General features: G+C 36.0%; 1 protein-coding gene across 11 annotated transcripts in view; it reads right to left on the bottom strand.

Moving 5' to 3' along the window:
- PPP1R12B (protein phosphatase 1 regulatory subunit 12B) overlaps positions 1-14665 on the bottom strand; it is a 123487-nt gene that overhangs the window by 103265 nt on the left and 5557 nt on the right. For all 11 annotated transcript variants that reach the window (XR_005555029.1, XM_039329406.1, XM_039329395.1 and 8 more), the window contains exons 2-4: positions 6553-6683; positions 3403-3521; positions 1537-1696 (exon numbers count right to left, since the gene is read on the bottom strand). Coding sequence is in view for 10 of the 11 variants with exons in the window: in XM_039329406.1 (XP_039185340.1) it covers positions 1537-1696; positions 3403-3521; positions 6553-6683 (410 nt within the window). In the remaining variant the exon portion in view is untranslated. The remainder of the gene's footprint in view (positions 1-1536; positions 1697-3402; positions 3522-6552; positions 6684-14665) is intronic.

Below are 14665 nucleotides of genomic sequence, written 5' to 3'. Positions count from 1 at the left end.
AAAGCTTTCAAAACTGAGATCAAAAAGTTCTGCTTCCCCAAAAATGAGCACTTAATTAACAAAGGAAATGTGTTCTTCAGTAAAGTTTTTCAAAAGCTGATGCTTCCAATATTATAATTCTGGTTTTCAGTATGTGACAGTAGCAAAAAAGCAGGCAGATATTACGCGCAAGTTAACTGATATTTTCTCTGAAGTTAATAAAACAAGCAAATCTTATTCCTACATAGCAAAAAATCACTGTAGTGTGTGGGTAAGCCTCTATCCTAAAAGTAGAACCCTAATTTGTATTTACTAAGTTTGATGTAGCTATTTATGCCATCTAAAAAGAGAGACAGGCAACTGTTCACCATTCCTGTATTGTATTTGAATATCTGTCTACTGTAAATTTTTACCTTGGTTATGACCAATACATAAAAAAAAGAAATATCATCTGAAAAAAAGATGTCAAAGTTAACTTCATAAAATCAGGAAAATAAACAAGTGAAACTTGGTGCCTATTTCATTCTTATAAAGCAGGGCATAAATTGAGGGCATATATCAGTCCAGTATCTGATTTTTTTATTATAAAAGATACTGTGTTTCAGTGGTTAAATGGCCTAGACATTGGTATTTGAACATAGATCCTTTTAACATTTATATTTTATTGTGCTTTACTAATCTAGGTGAAATGTTAATATATATTGCCAATCTATATAGGATATGTCTACACCTAAATAAATAGGGAAGGGTAGCCCATGCCACAAACAACATCATTATTTCCACTCGCCTTGGAGAAACCAAGGCAGGAGGTGGAAAATGCCAATCATAAATTGTATTTATTAATCAAATTTATATAGCCGCCCATTTCACAGCAGAAAACAATCCAGTAGAACAAGAGAAATACTGTATAGAACAGTCTTTATCTAAAGCCATTATCTAATAATTATTAAAAACATTTAAAAGTATAGAAGCAAAACTAAAACAGAACAATAACAGGTGGAGGAGCACTAGGGGTGCCACTCCACTAATTCATAACAATCTTATAAAATTCTAACACAATGACTGGGTTTGACTATTTTGCTAATGTTTAACTAAATTTCCCATAGTTTCTGCCTGCTTCACTAGGCCCAGAAAGGAAGAGATGCTCTGGGTTTCTTTCATCAATTAATGTATTATGGTAGCTTCTCTGTACCTGCTCTGTACAACAGCATCTCTCTGGAATTCTACTCCTGTAAGCCTTTTGGAAGGCTCTGAAAAGCTGGTCATTTCCCCAGGCATCTGGGCCAGGATTTGGTTATATGAACTCTGCTGGTGAGGTGGTTTTTAATGATTTGTGTTCTTAGGCTTGGATGTCAATATTTTAAATCTTGAATCCTACCCAGAGTCACTGATATGAGATGGGCAACCATATAAATCGTATCAGTAACTGACAAAATAAGCTAAAGTCTAACCAACTACATTACGGCTTACAGTGTATTTGAACCCAGCCATGTAACTCTTTTTGGTTGCAGTTATTCCCATAGTTTAGTATAGCAAACAATAAAAAGAGATCAGTACCTCATCACCTCACAGTAGTCTTTAGCTGCAGCTACGTGGAGAGCAGTAGCACCTGTTCGAGGGTGCTTTCTCTCTTCAATTTTCCTTCTATTTAGCCACTGTCGGGCATCTTGCAACATTTGTTGTTCTTCTGCTTTTCTGGCCTGATCAAGATCCACTCCTGGAGAAACAGACTGCAGGTGTAAAAACACTTCGAGGTAGAACAAAAAATGATATAAAACAGAAGGGGAGATAAATATCCACATTATTACAATGGGAGCAAAATTAAGATTTTTTTGACTACATATTTTTAAAAACATTTTGTTTGCTCTTAGGGGTATAGCTATTTATAATTCTACTTGAATAATATCTGATGCTTTCAAGTCATTCTGAAGAAGAACTGGCACAATTGCTAGTTTGTATGGCCAATGTTTATTCCTCATCATCGACAAAATATCGAGGTGTTTGTGCATGGAATATTTGCAGAAAGTTATAATCGATGATAGAAAAGCCAGTTTCCATTTCATGGGGTGAAATAAATCTACTAACATTCCCATCTTCAGAGCATACTGATTTCCTTATTGAGAAACTTAGATACATTATTAACACACTGAAAATGAAAAAAAAAACATACTAGTCAAAACTATCGATTTCAGCATTTCTCTAGAGTCAAAATATCAAGAGGTTTTCATATGAATCTTTATAGGAGAATGGAACAATTTTTTATACTAAGTTTATTTAGGAGAATAAACCAATTAACATATTGATAATTGTGATATAAAAATAATATTATGTCACACTTTAAAATGACACATTTTAACTAAAGTTTAAAGAGATTCCACAGAAAATTAAATATATTTAGAAATGAATGGAACAAATAGTTTGCAGACACCTAAAAGACCATCAATGATAATTTAGCTTTTCATCAGCTGAGGAGAAACAAATTGGCTTCATTTCCGAGATAACATACTGTAATTGGCAAGAACTGCACTTTCCGCAGTACTTTTTTTTATAGCTTTTGGGCAACCATCCATATTTCCTATACAGTAAATGGCCAATCACCAAACTGTAAAAAACTCTCAAGGGTTTATGGACTAGCTGTCTATATAAAATTATCCTTTGTAATTTCATATGAAATATAAAGCAACATTTTTTCCATATGTCAGTCATCAAACTCCGTTTCTCCTCTTCAGAAGATACTTAGAACATCTATACAGAAAGAGTGACTGAGAGTTCAAGCTGCAATGCCAAAAATACATCGGGCAAGAAGACTGGATGGTGATCATATGAGATAGTTAAATGTTGTAAGCATCCCACAGAACAGTGGTTCTCAACCTTTGTAATGCCATGAGGACTACCCAACCGGTCGTAAGTTGAGGACTTTCCCTGCCCGGGAACGCCGCGCATGCGTGGTGCCACCCCTGCGCCAGCCGAGGCGTAGCTGGCAAGCGGCAGAGACGGAGCAGGCCAACCACCGGCTGGGCCACCAGCTGGCCCAGCCCAAGGGAAGTAAGGCACCCGCCGGAAAAGGGAAAAAAAATGGTGGACAGCCTTGCTTGGCAACCCCCGTGAAATGGTTGATCGACCCCAAATGGGGTCACGACCCATAGGTTGAGAACCGCTGCCACAGAAACCAATATGTTGGTGCAAAATTTTGTTTTACAATATACAAAATTCATTCTACAATAATTACCTATTACATATGCAATATTTTAATATATTTTCAGAATGTTTATCTTCCTTTTTAAAAATCATAATAAGATGTGGAGCCAAATTTAAGAATAAGTGGATTGTATTTCATGCCATGCATCTCTGTTCCTGAAGAAAGAGTAAGAAAAAAACCCATCAAACAAAATCTAATGATAAGGAGATGCCTAATAGCCTTACCCTGCTTCTTTACTTGTTCCAAAAGCAAATCTTTCATGGCTGCTTCCTCTGCAAGGTCAGATGGGACTTCACCTTCACTGTTCACAGCAGCAACATTGGCCCCGTGACTTATCAAGTACCTATATAGATGAAAAATAAATGAGACTCCACTTCAACACAAGCTTAATTTATGTGGCCCTCAAACAAGCCAAGTCATCAGATAAGAAATCTTCCATCACAGGAAAGAAGCAGAGATAGTTAATTTTTCAGTTAACTGAAAAACTGTAATAGGTCTATAATCTTTTGGAAATAACCAGGGATTTTTTCCCATGTTAGTAATATTAAACTACTTCATTTTTTAATGGAAAGGGATCATTTATTCCAAATATGCATCTCTAATTCATCAAACCTCTCTATGCAAAAAAAGATTACAATTCTTATGATTCTTACGGTTTGGCTAATTTATATATTCCCATCTCAAATTCATCTTGCCACTGTAGTATTATAAAGATCATTATCAAACATTATAATGCAATCATATCTTATCAGAAATAAGTCCCACTGAGTTTAGTGAGACTTACCTCCAGGGAAAATATGGACAACAGTTCCACTTGTTAATTTTCTGAAGTTTGCATTCCTTACATCTCAAATGGTTTCAACAGTAAAAGGAACTCTTAATATCACTGCACTGGATCACCATACACTTATATTTATCAAAGAAAGCTAATAGAGACTGGCAAATATGGAACTCACCATCCCATCTCATTGCAATAATTCTGTTTTCAAAGAAACATTCTTGTACAGTGGCATTCTTCTGAAAGTGTTATATTCCTATTATTGATACTGTAATAATGGGTAGAATAAGAACTTTCTGAAATTGAGGACCATACCATTTTCCAGAAACCAAGGACCCAAGGTGTAGGACAGTAACATGCTATAATGCTATCACCAATGGAAACTGGGCTGGAATTTTCAACCTATTTTTCCAGCTTGGATAGGGGAATTAAGGTATGTTTATTATTAGAGATTCATCTACCTTATCAGAAAGTGAAGATTAGGCTTTGCTTTATTACAGGTAGTCTTTGCTTACTAATAACCCTTGGGACCAGGACTTCTCTGTGAGGCATGACACCACATAATTATGCTGATTTATAATAGCAGTCCCAGTTGCTCTCATTAGGCAAATCCCACATGGTCACAGGGTTCCGCTGTCACATGATTACCATTTGCAACCTTCTGGTGGCTTCCTTCTTGACTCTGCTTGTTAGAAAACAGGAGTAAAAGTCGTAAATGGTGACCACATGACTTCAGGACTATGACATTGTAATTGCAAGCCAGTTGCCAAGTGCCTGAATTGTGATAACATGACTATGAAACACTGTAATGGCCAGAACTATGAGGACCCATCATAAGTGCTCCTCGTTCAGTTCCGTAGTAAATTCAAATAGTCACTGAATAAATGGACATTAAATGAGGTATCATCAATATGCTGATGATACTTAAATTTTCATCTCTATCCCTGGTGAACCAAGTGATGTGACAGCTGCCTTCTCAAGGTGTCTGGAGGCTATGGAGATCTGAAAGGGGGACAACAGACTTCTCCTAGCCTTACCACTCCTGCTCAAAGAGTTTGGTTAGGAGAGCCTTTACAAAACTTTATGTTGTGCACCATTTGCGCTCTTTCCTGGATTGTGAGGCCCTGCATACAGTCACTTGTGTCTCAACTGAATTACTGCAATGTGCTCTACATGGGAGTACCGTATATTCCGCAGTATAAGGCGACCCGGCGTATAAGACGACCCCCGTCTTCGGCACCGAGTTTCATGCCTAGAAAGTTGTCTTATACGCCGGAAACTACCATAATTTCCGGCGTATAAGACGACTCAGCGTATAAGACGACCCCTAACTTCGGCGCCGATTTCCACGCTTCCAAAAGTCATCTTATATGCCGGAAAGTATGGTACTCCAAGTATTTGGAAGCCACAACTGATGCAAAATGCTCCAGATAGTTCTAGAGGCCTCTCAGGTGGCAGATGTAACATCATGAGCTGCCAGTTTGCTTCTGGTTCCAATTCAAGGTGTTGATCATTAGCTTTAATTAGCCTTCTATGGGATGGTTCACAATATCTGAGGAGCAATCTCATCCTAATGGGACTAGTTCACCCCACTAGTTCCAATATAAGAAAGCTGGTTTAGATCCCATCTGCCAAAGAATTTTAGCTGGTGGGGTTCAGAAGAAAAGCTTTTTCTGCTGTGGCCCGTGCCCTCTGGAATAGTTTCCTGTTGAAGATTTGCCCTCAACACTCCTGGCCTTCTGGAAAAGCCTGAAAGCCTGGTTATGCTGGTTGGTCTGGGGCTACATTGAAGGGTGGCTGACAGGGTAGAGAGAAGATCCCCAGCCCGATATTGCCACCCTCTTTTAGCCTCCTGTCTAATCCTAATAATTTTAATTCTTTTGTATTACTTTTATTTTTTTTATTATATTGTAAGCAACCCACAGTTGCTGTATCTGTGAGATTGATGGCATAACAATTTAATGAATAAAGAAATAAGGGCTACCTGTGTTACCACTGTTATTATTAATTTTTCCTTTGTAGCATCACAAAAATGAAATAACAGCTGATATGCATTTGGAACCTATTTGACATCTTTGATGTTATAGAGTCTTTTGGTATCAAAGATCCTATTTACTTTTCATAGGATTTCTCTAAGGAACTAATTGCATGTAGTGTTTTTGATGCTGTTAAATAATAATACCAACACAACATAATCATCCTAAATTTAAGACTTCATGCATTGCTGAAGTGTCTTAAAATGTAAATCAGAGAGAGATAATATTAAAATCAGAGTTACCATTGCAATATTCTGACACATTCAGTTTATTGTTTTTATTAATCTGATCCCATTATTCATTGGGTTTATATCCCATCTTTCTACTTATTTTGAGCATTCCATCATTTGCACTGAAGATTTAGAGGACTGCTGATAATTTCTGTTGCTTCAGCTAATACTTTGTAAAGCATATCCATACAAGCAGAAATATACCTATGTTTTAGTCTCTTAGGTACTTGCTTGTGAATTCATTTAAAATTATTGTTCCTCTCACAACATCTGAAACTGAAATAAATCAAATACTCTTTCTAATATCCAGGTCACACTGAACTCACTCACTCTGCTATGTTCAGATAGCCACAAGATGCAACTGCATGAAGTGGGGTCCATCCCTCGTTATCTTGCTGATTTACATTGGCTCCATATTCTATCAGAAATTTTACCATGTCCAGGTTTTCATCTATACAGGCCTTTGGAATAAGAAGGGAAGTGGGAATGAAAAGAGAGAGAAAGAGAAAGATCAAAATGAGCAAATATCACTTTCCGTTTTAACAGATGTAAATAATAGCAGAGGCTTCACTCCCATACTGAGCCTGCCTTTCTTTCAGCAACCACTGATATCTTCATACAGCCTGGTTCTCCTTTCACTATGCAAACAAACCAGGAGTCAACTCCCCGCAAAATGATCTTTTGGTATTCATTTTAGGAATGGCATCAAATCCAAGAAGCAGATTAAAAGTTGGAACATGTTATTCCAGGAAAGCTTCAATGAAAAAGATTATGTCAGGACATTCACTGGAATGATATATGGGAGAACTAAAGCAAGTAAGATTTCTGCAAAATACTTAAGAGCCAATTAGAAAAAAGGAACCATTACTTAACTTAGAGAAAATAATGTAGTAGGGTCTTGTTTGTTTGTTTGCTTGCTTGCTTGCTTGCTTTTGTGTTTGAGTCAGGTTTGAAGAATTTTTTTTATTGCTGGCAACAGTGTGGAGAGGTGTCTGAAGTTTTTTTGGCAAAATTTTTGAAGTGGTTTTCCATTGCCTCCTTCCTGGGCCAACAAAGAGTGACTGGCCCAAGACTGTCAATTCTAGTCTCACCTTAGGCACAAAGCCAGCTTGGACCAGTAACTCTGTCTCAGTTTAGGAAGGAGGCAATGGCAAACCACTTCCAAAATCTATCCAGGCAGTCACCCAGAGTCAACACTGACTCAAAGGCAAATCTAAAGATAAATCTATCTTTATCTTTATCAGAGATCTGCACTAATACAAAGTGTTTGTCTTCTCAAGTAGGTTCCAAACATAAAATGTTCAAGGAACCTAAACAACTTTAAGAAAATAACATGTGCAAACTTTATGATAGGTCAGGTGTATTTTGTGCACTGAATACTAAAATAGAACTGATATACATATTGAATAAAATAAATTGTTTTTACAAGTATAATATACTGGCTTCCCACTAAACGGACAAATTATTCAAACAAGAAATAAAAAAGTACTTGGCAATGCTACCTACATGCCATAAAGAACTATGTCTACCAAGACACAAAATTGGGACGTTCTGCAAACATGCTAAAATATTAAGCAAATATCAGGCTTGTGCTGCACATTTGTTTGGAAATAAATTATATACAATTGTGTAAAAAGAACTACTAAGTGTAAACTGCAGTGTAAAAATAACGACTAAGCAAATAATATGGAAAATAAATTTACAAGTTATTCCATTAATTAGAATCCAGATACAATGGTGAGCTCACATATCCAGAACACATAAAATAAAAATACTATATGACTCATATGAACTCTTTGGGAAATGATCTGATGAGTTGCAGAATGCTACCTCCTATATTCTATGGCTTCAGGATGTTCTCTTAGCCACTGGCTAAAATGCAAAACCCATAACAAATAAAATACAGTACACAAGAATAACAGAAGTAATAGTTTTCTTACTGGTACATGAGAGAAGCATATAGAACCACTTATTTAACTGCAGTTTAAATCTCCTACTATGTTTATTTGAGTGGCAAAGCAAAACCTAACAGCTGAATTTCATTTTGTATAGCAAGCCCTAATAGAACAAAAATTGTGGCTTGCAAGCTGTATGCGGTCAACCAACCTGCCAGTAGTGGGATTCAAATATGTGAACAACTAGTTCTCTGTGCGGATGCCGCTTCCAGAAGTCCTTTCTGGGCCTGGGCAACAAAAAATTAGCTATCGGTTCTGCCAAAGTGATGCGAAATTGCTGAATCCCACCACTGCAACCTGACTACCCCAATATCAACTGCTAGCTATTATATAGATGGGCCTATTTATTCCATTATTTTTATAATACAAGAAAAGGTATACTAGGATCAATAGAGATATAAAGACCTAAAGTGAAATTATTTTTTTCTCACCTTGTAAAAATAATTTTCCTGTTTTTCTTTTTTCCACTATTGTCCACATCTGTTGTTTTGAATGCATCAGAAACATCACTGCTTATTTTTTTTAATCTTGATCTTTAACCAATGCAATACATATTTTCTTAGATAAATGTTAGCCTTTTTATTTACCTTTACTTTATACATCTTTTCCTTTTTGCTTACTTTTACAGATATATGTTGTTGTTGTTGTTGTTAATTGCGAAGTCGTGTCCGACCCATCGCGACCCCATGGACAACGTTCCTCCAGGTCTTCCTGTCCTCTACCATCTTCTGGAGTTACAGATATATAATCTTTCTTTTTTTTCTTTCTCTGATTCATGCTTTTTAATATTTATCCCTTTTATATTCCATGTCACAATAATCCAGACAGCCTGAGAAACACTGAAAGCTGTTACCCATAATAGTTTTAGTCAACTAATGCTATCACATAACACTTTTTAGAAAACTATAGAAAGCGTAGACTAGATTACCAACTTAGTCATATCTATGCAATTTGCAGTATCAGCAGTTGTGGGATTCAGCCGGTTCACACCAGTTCGGTAGAACCGGTAGCTAAATTTTGTTGAGTTTGGAGAACCGGCTGAACCCATGCTGCTTCTGGAAGTCAGGTTCTAGGCCTCAGAGGCCTGGAGGAGGTCTCCCAGGCCTAGAACGGCCCACCAGAAGTGTGGGGATGTCACTTCCGGGAGTACGTTCAAGGCCTGGTGGGGGCCTCCCAGGCTTCGAACAGCCCACTGGAAGTGTGTTGATGTCATTCTGGAAGTCCATTCTAGGCCTCGGAGGCCCAGGTCTGCATCCACGCAGAGAACCGGATGTTCAGGTATTTGAATCCCACCACTGAGTATCAGTATCAATCAATTTTGGTCCAGGTTGACTGCATGCACAACCAATGCTCCGTTTACCCACCACAATCCCTATGTGACTTAGCATCTCTAAGCTAGAGATTGGTTTGCAAGCCAATACATTGTTGCCCCATCTTAATTGATGATGAAATACATATTGTGCACTACATAGTGTACCGGTACATACTAAAATGCTAAAATGACAATCATGTAGATTAATTTGAATATATATTATAATTGAGTTTATTTGGCTACTTACATGTTAATTTATGGAACTAGGTTTCACGAAGAATAATTTGTTTTTAATTGCACCCTGACTTTATTTTGCTTGCAATATTGTACTATTATACTATGCACTGTATATTTTACAACAAAACATTGTCTTCCTTTGCTACTTCTCATTTCCAACCCTCCAAATCAATAAATCAAACAAATAAAACCAACGATAAATTAGTTAACCATGTACTTTAAAAGGGTGATTGTGTGCTTTTTCTAAGCAAGTCCAAATTGTTTCTAATTTTATTAAATGCTCATCAAATTCATCCAAAAAAAAGACAACTTTTGGGGGATTGTAAAGACAGTTTTTCATATTTGAGATGTTACAAACGCACTGAGTACATATGAGTCAGCAAAGCATGACCCAGTAACTGTAACTCTCACTTGAAAGTCAGTTCTAAGTTCATTAATGATTTACATTAAAATAATTGTATTATTACAATCTTTAGAGAAGATAAAATAAAATAACCTTTATTGTCATTTTTTACTGCGGGCACACTGGCACACATTAAAAATGAAATTCTGTTGCTTGCTCTCAAAAGTGTACAAATACATAACACACATATAAACATGCTATATAAAACACATGTATATACTTTAAAAAATTAAGAGAGATTACGTATAGGCATGATTTGGGAATTATTACAGATAAAAAACACAAAGGAAATAACAGGTGAGAGAGCAGGCAATGATAGTGATTGGGTATAACAGAGTCTGGCTCGATATTATGGACTTCTGCTTTGTGTTTTTTTTTTCTTCTTTTTCTCTTTTTAAAATGGTAATGGAAAAATAACCTGGTGCATTTGTTTGGATTTTGCACAGTGTGTAAATCAAGGCAAAGTTATATATGGCCATTTTGTTTTTTTCTCTTCAGTCAAACTCAGATTTGCTTTTTTCTTGCAAATTTTGCATGTTGCATGTTGACTAATGCAACTTAAAAATCTCACTTCTAAATGGATAATATGATATATTATACATTTAGAGAAGGGGAGAAGCTGCCACTATCAATTCTGTCATACTGCAAATGAGGACTCTAGAAAAATCTGTAGAAATAACTGGCACATTTTTTTTTTCAGATCCACCCTTTCCATGAGGTTTATGGATAATCTTTGGTCTTAAAGAATGTAAGGCATACTCCCATTTTAAAAACTTTTAAAATTTTAGGATTGTAGATTAAATGTATTTAATATATATCACACAGAAAGCTCAAAATTATATAGCAGTATAGGTAGTCCTCGACAACTGAGTCCAGAATTTATGTTGCCCCCTTTTACAATTTTTCTGCCACATTTGTTAAGTGTATCATTGCTGGTCAGAAAGTTGCAAAAGATGATCATATGACCCATGTGCACTGCGACCATCATAAATATGAACTAAATGACAAGCATCCAAATGTAAATCACGTGACCCTGTAGATGCTGCAACGGTCATAAGTGGGAAAAATGGTCAGTGCTGTTGTAACTTTGAATGGTCACTAAACGAGTTGTTGTAAGTCGGGGACTACCTGCACAAACAGCAGCATTAAATCAGATCAACCAGCAGATTGAAGCAACAGCACCTGTTTGTCTCTTGAAAATTTGGCTTCTGTAATATTTAATCAGGCCAAATTCAATTCAAAAAGCAAGAATCTAAAGCACAGTTTCTATTCAAACTATGAACCATACTTTGATGCCTTTTGAGTAACTCTAGCTCTAGAATGTCCAGAATCTTTGCCACTACTGTTACAGTATATTGTTGTAAAATGCTCCCAGATTTGGTCTGGCATACTATTCATTTCCCTGTGATCTAATTTTAGCAGTTTCTTCGTCTAAAACAGGTACAAGTTCTCACAGTTCAGGGACCATTGCAGTTTGTTGAGCATGTCTAGGGATAATTTCAAAATGAATGAACTAAGGACCTACTTAGGAAGAGGATTTCAGAAATTTTAAATAGTAAAGCAGTTGCCTTAAGCACCTGCAAACCTTAAAATTACTATTTTGCCTCTTAGAAGTATCCCAAAATACAAAAGGAACCATTTCTATCTCATTTAATTGGGGAAAACTAAGGCCAAATGTATAGCATTGTTTTTCAGGCTCAAAACATTCTTTCTTGTATTATTTTGTATAGCAAGATACAGCCTGGCTACTCATGAAGCAAGAGTAATTACTGTGTATTTTTTAGGGCTTAAATGCTGCTCCAACCAGAATAGATTCTTAGCAATTCCCACTCTGCAAGCCAAGATAAACAAAAACTAATAGACAGATAGATAACCATAAGCATACAAGTAGTCCTTGACTTACGACTGGTTGTTTTATGATCTTTAGAAGTTATGATGGCTTGGAACGGTCATTTACAAGCGAGAAATAAAGCACTTCTGGCCATCGTAACATATCACAATTATACATACCCTGCAGTCAAATGACTGCATTTCAGGTGCTTGGCAACTGGCTCACCTTTATGACAGGCGCAGTGTCCTGAACAATTTATAATTTTTTTGCCAGTTTTCAGCATTTTTGTCTATTTGCTGGCAAAAAGCAACCATGCTATGGCTTCACTTAACAACCATGCTATTTGCTTAATATAGTGATTCACTTATTGACCACAAAAAATGTTGAAAAACAGGGTCCGCTCATGTGGACCCGCCTCAACTTTAAAAGAACAATGATTTCTAGATCAGATTTCTAATCCCAACTGTGGTCATAAGTTGAGGATTTCCTGCAATCAATATTATTATATAAGAATCAGGAATGAAATGCAATCACCAAAACGCACATTCAAGGAAAAAAATCATTCAGATCCCAGGATCTGTTAAAATTTCCAGCGGTTCCAAAAAGTTCAAAGAGAAAGGACAATTGATATGTCTGAAGGCATACTCTTTATATAGAATTTAGTACACCCATTCCTTGTTTAGTGACTCTGTTCCAACTCAGATGGAGTCCTGTTCCAACAACTAGATCATTATGCAAAATGGTCATTTAGTGAACACATGAATGAGAGAAAGAGAGAAATCCTGTGAAGATCTACTGGTTGCTACCATCTCATTCGGATAAAGTTCTTTTGTATAGCTATGCCAGCGTTACTCTCAAACCAGCATGCATTATTGTCAGATATATATTGTCAGTTTTGCTACAACAGAGAATGGGAACGAATAGGTTCTGTTGAATATTTCAGCAAGATAGACATTTATTTAATACATAGTCCTCTGGACATCATCTAAAGCCAGAGACTGATCCCAACTATTATTTCTACACTTGACCTTTTTAGATTCTTCTACGCTAATCCTCTTTCCACTCCCCCCCATAATAATTCCATAAAATGAACAACTAAAAGTCTGACCTGCAAAAGAAACAGCATGAGGGAAATACTCGCTCAAATAACTGATCCATTCAAAAATAATAATAATCAAATTTTGAGTAACAAGATACATCACAGTGTTGACAGTTCTCTTTACTTAATTATATTACTCTTAAAGCATTTCTTTTACAGGCAGATTTTAGATTTCAATAAGTAATTTATTAGCGCTTTATAGATCAAACTAAAGTTCAAAGGCACTTCAAAGAAACAACAGTAGTTGCTTGGAAGACTAAAGTGAACAAGTTATAAATAGAAGCCTGTTTTTCATGCGGTCCGGAAATGGATGGTGAGCAGTTGTTGTGTCAGATCAGAAGTTTAGAATATCCATCACCCAAGTTTAGCTAGTCCTGAAAGGACACTGACACATAGAAGAGTAATACGTGATCATTCAGAAGACTTCTGATGATTAATGCTAAACTAACAGAAAGTAGAGGTTGCCCATATATGAAGATGGCTAAGTTGTATTACTGCATTTAAACAGTGATTTAATAGACAACTATTATCTTGCAGTTATTGAAATTTAGCCATTTACAAGTGCGGAAAAATATTATATCCAGGATATCACCTCTTAAAGAGGTCCTTATGCAGATGGGCTCTCCATTGACTCTGCTTGTTGGGAGCCAATTGTAAAGTAGGCAAATGGTGATCACATGATTGTGATACTCTGCAACAGTCATAAATGGCTGTTTATGAAATCGTGTGATTAGATGAACACTACAATGGATACAAATATCATAAAGTTAGTTTTTCAGCTGCTATAATTTGAACAGTTGCTAAACAAGGCAATTACTAAGCAAGGTCCAATAGTCTAAACAATAGAAGCAGATGCAACCACATACCTTCATTTAAAAGAGGAAAAATAACAAATTTCATTTTCTTCAAAAGCTTGATAAAAATGAATAAATATTTCACTATATTAAACAAAAATTATTCCTAGGCAGGCTTCAGATACAGCATTGCTTGCTATTCACTCAATCATTTACAGAGTACAACCTGATAAGAAATAGTAATTACTGTCAAGATAATTAACATAGTCTGCTAACATTAGTAATTTTATTCTTGAAGTTAAAGCAAGTCTCAAAAAATAGGATCTGTCAACCAAAAAGATTCTTTTTTTTCTGATTTCATAATAGTGAACAATGTACCTTCCTGAATCTATTCCCAGTACCTACTGTCATCTTTCTAGGCCTAATGTGAACTACAGTTCAAACATAACTGGGGAAAAAACAGGTTGAGAAAGTCATACCTACATGTTACATGCACTCAAAACAAAATAGTTAATGTTAATTCTTCACATAGTTAATGTGAAGAAACATAAATACCTGAAAAGCTATTTCTTCCTGGTGATGGCAAAAGTCATAAATAATACAATCACCCTTGGATTAGAGATGGGATAAAAATAAAATAAAGATTTTATGCCCAAAACAGAATGGTACATATTGTATTGTTTACAAGTCAGAGGAAGACTTCTTTTTTTCATTACAAATACGTATAAACACATCACTGAAAACAATAGTGTCATATGCCATGTTCTAGATGATAAAAATCTATCCTAGTTTTCATTGCTATATGAAAACAA

Source organism: Crotalus tigris, unplaced genomic scaffold (assembly GCF_016545835.1).
Source record: "Crotalus tigris isolate CLP2741 ecotype Arizona unplaced genomic scaffold, ASM1654583v1 scf7180000024396.1518868, whole genome shotgun sequence".
In the NCBI taxonomy this organism is placed as follows: domain Eukaryota; kingdom Metazoa; phylum Chordata; class Lepidosauria; order Squamata; family Viperidae; genus Crotalus; species Crotalus tigris.
The sequence above is the reverse complement of the archived record's forward strand: the minus strand, read 5'-3'. Positions and strand labels throughout refer to the sequence as shown.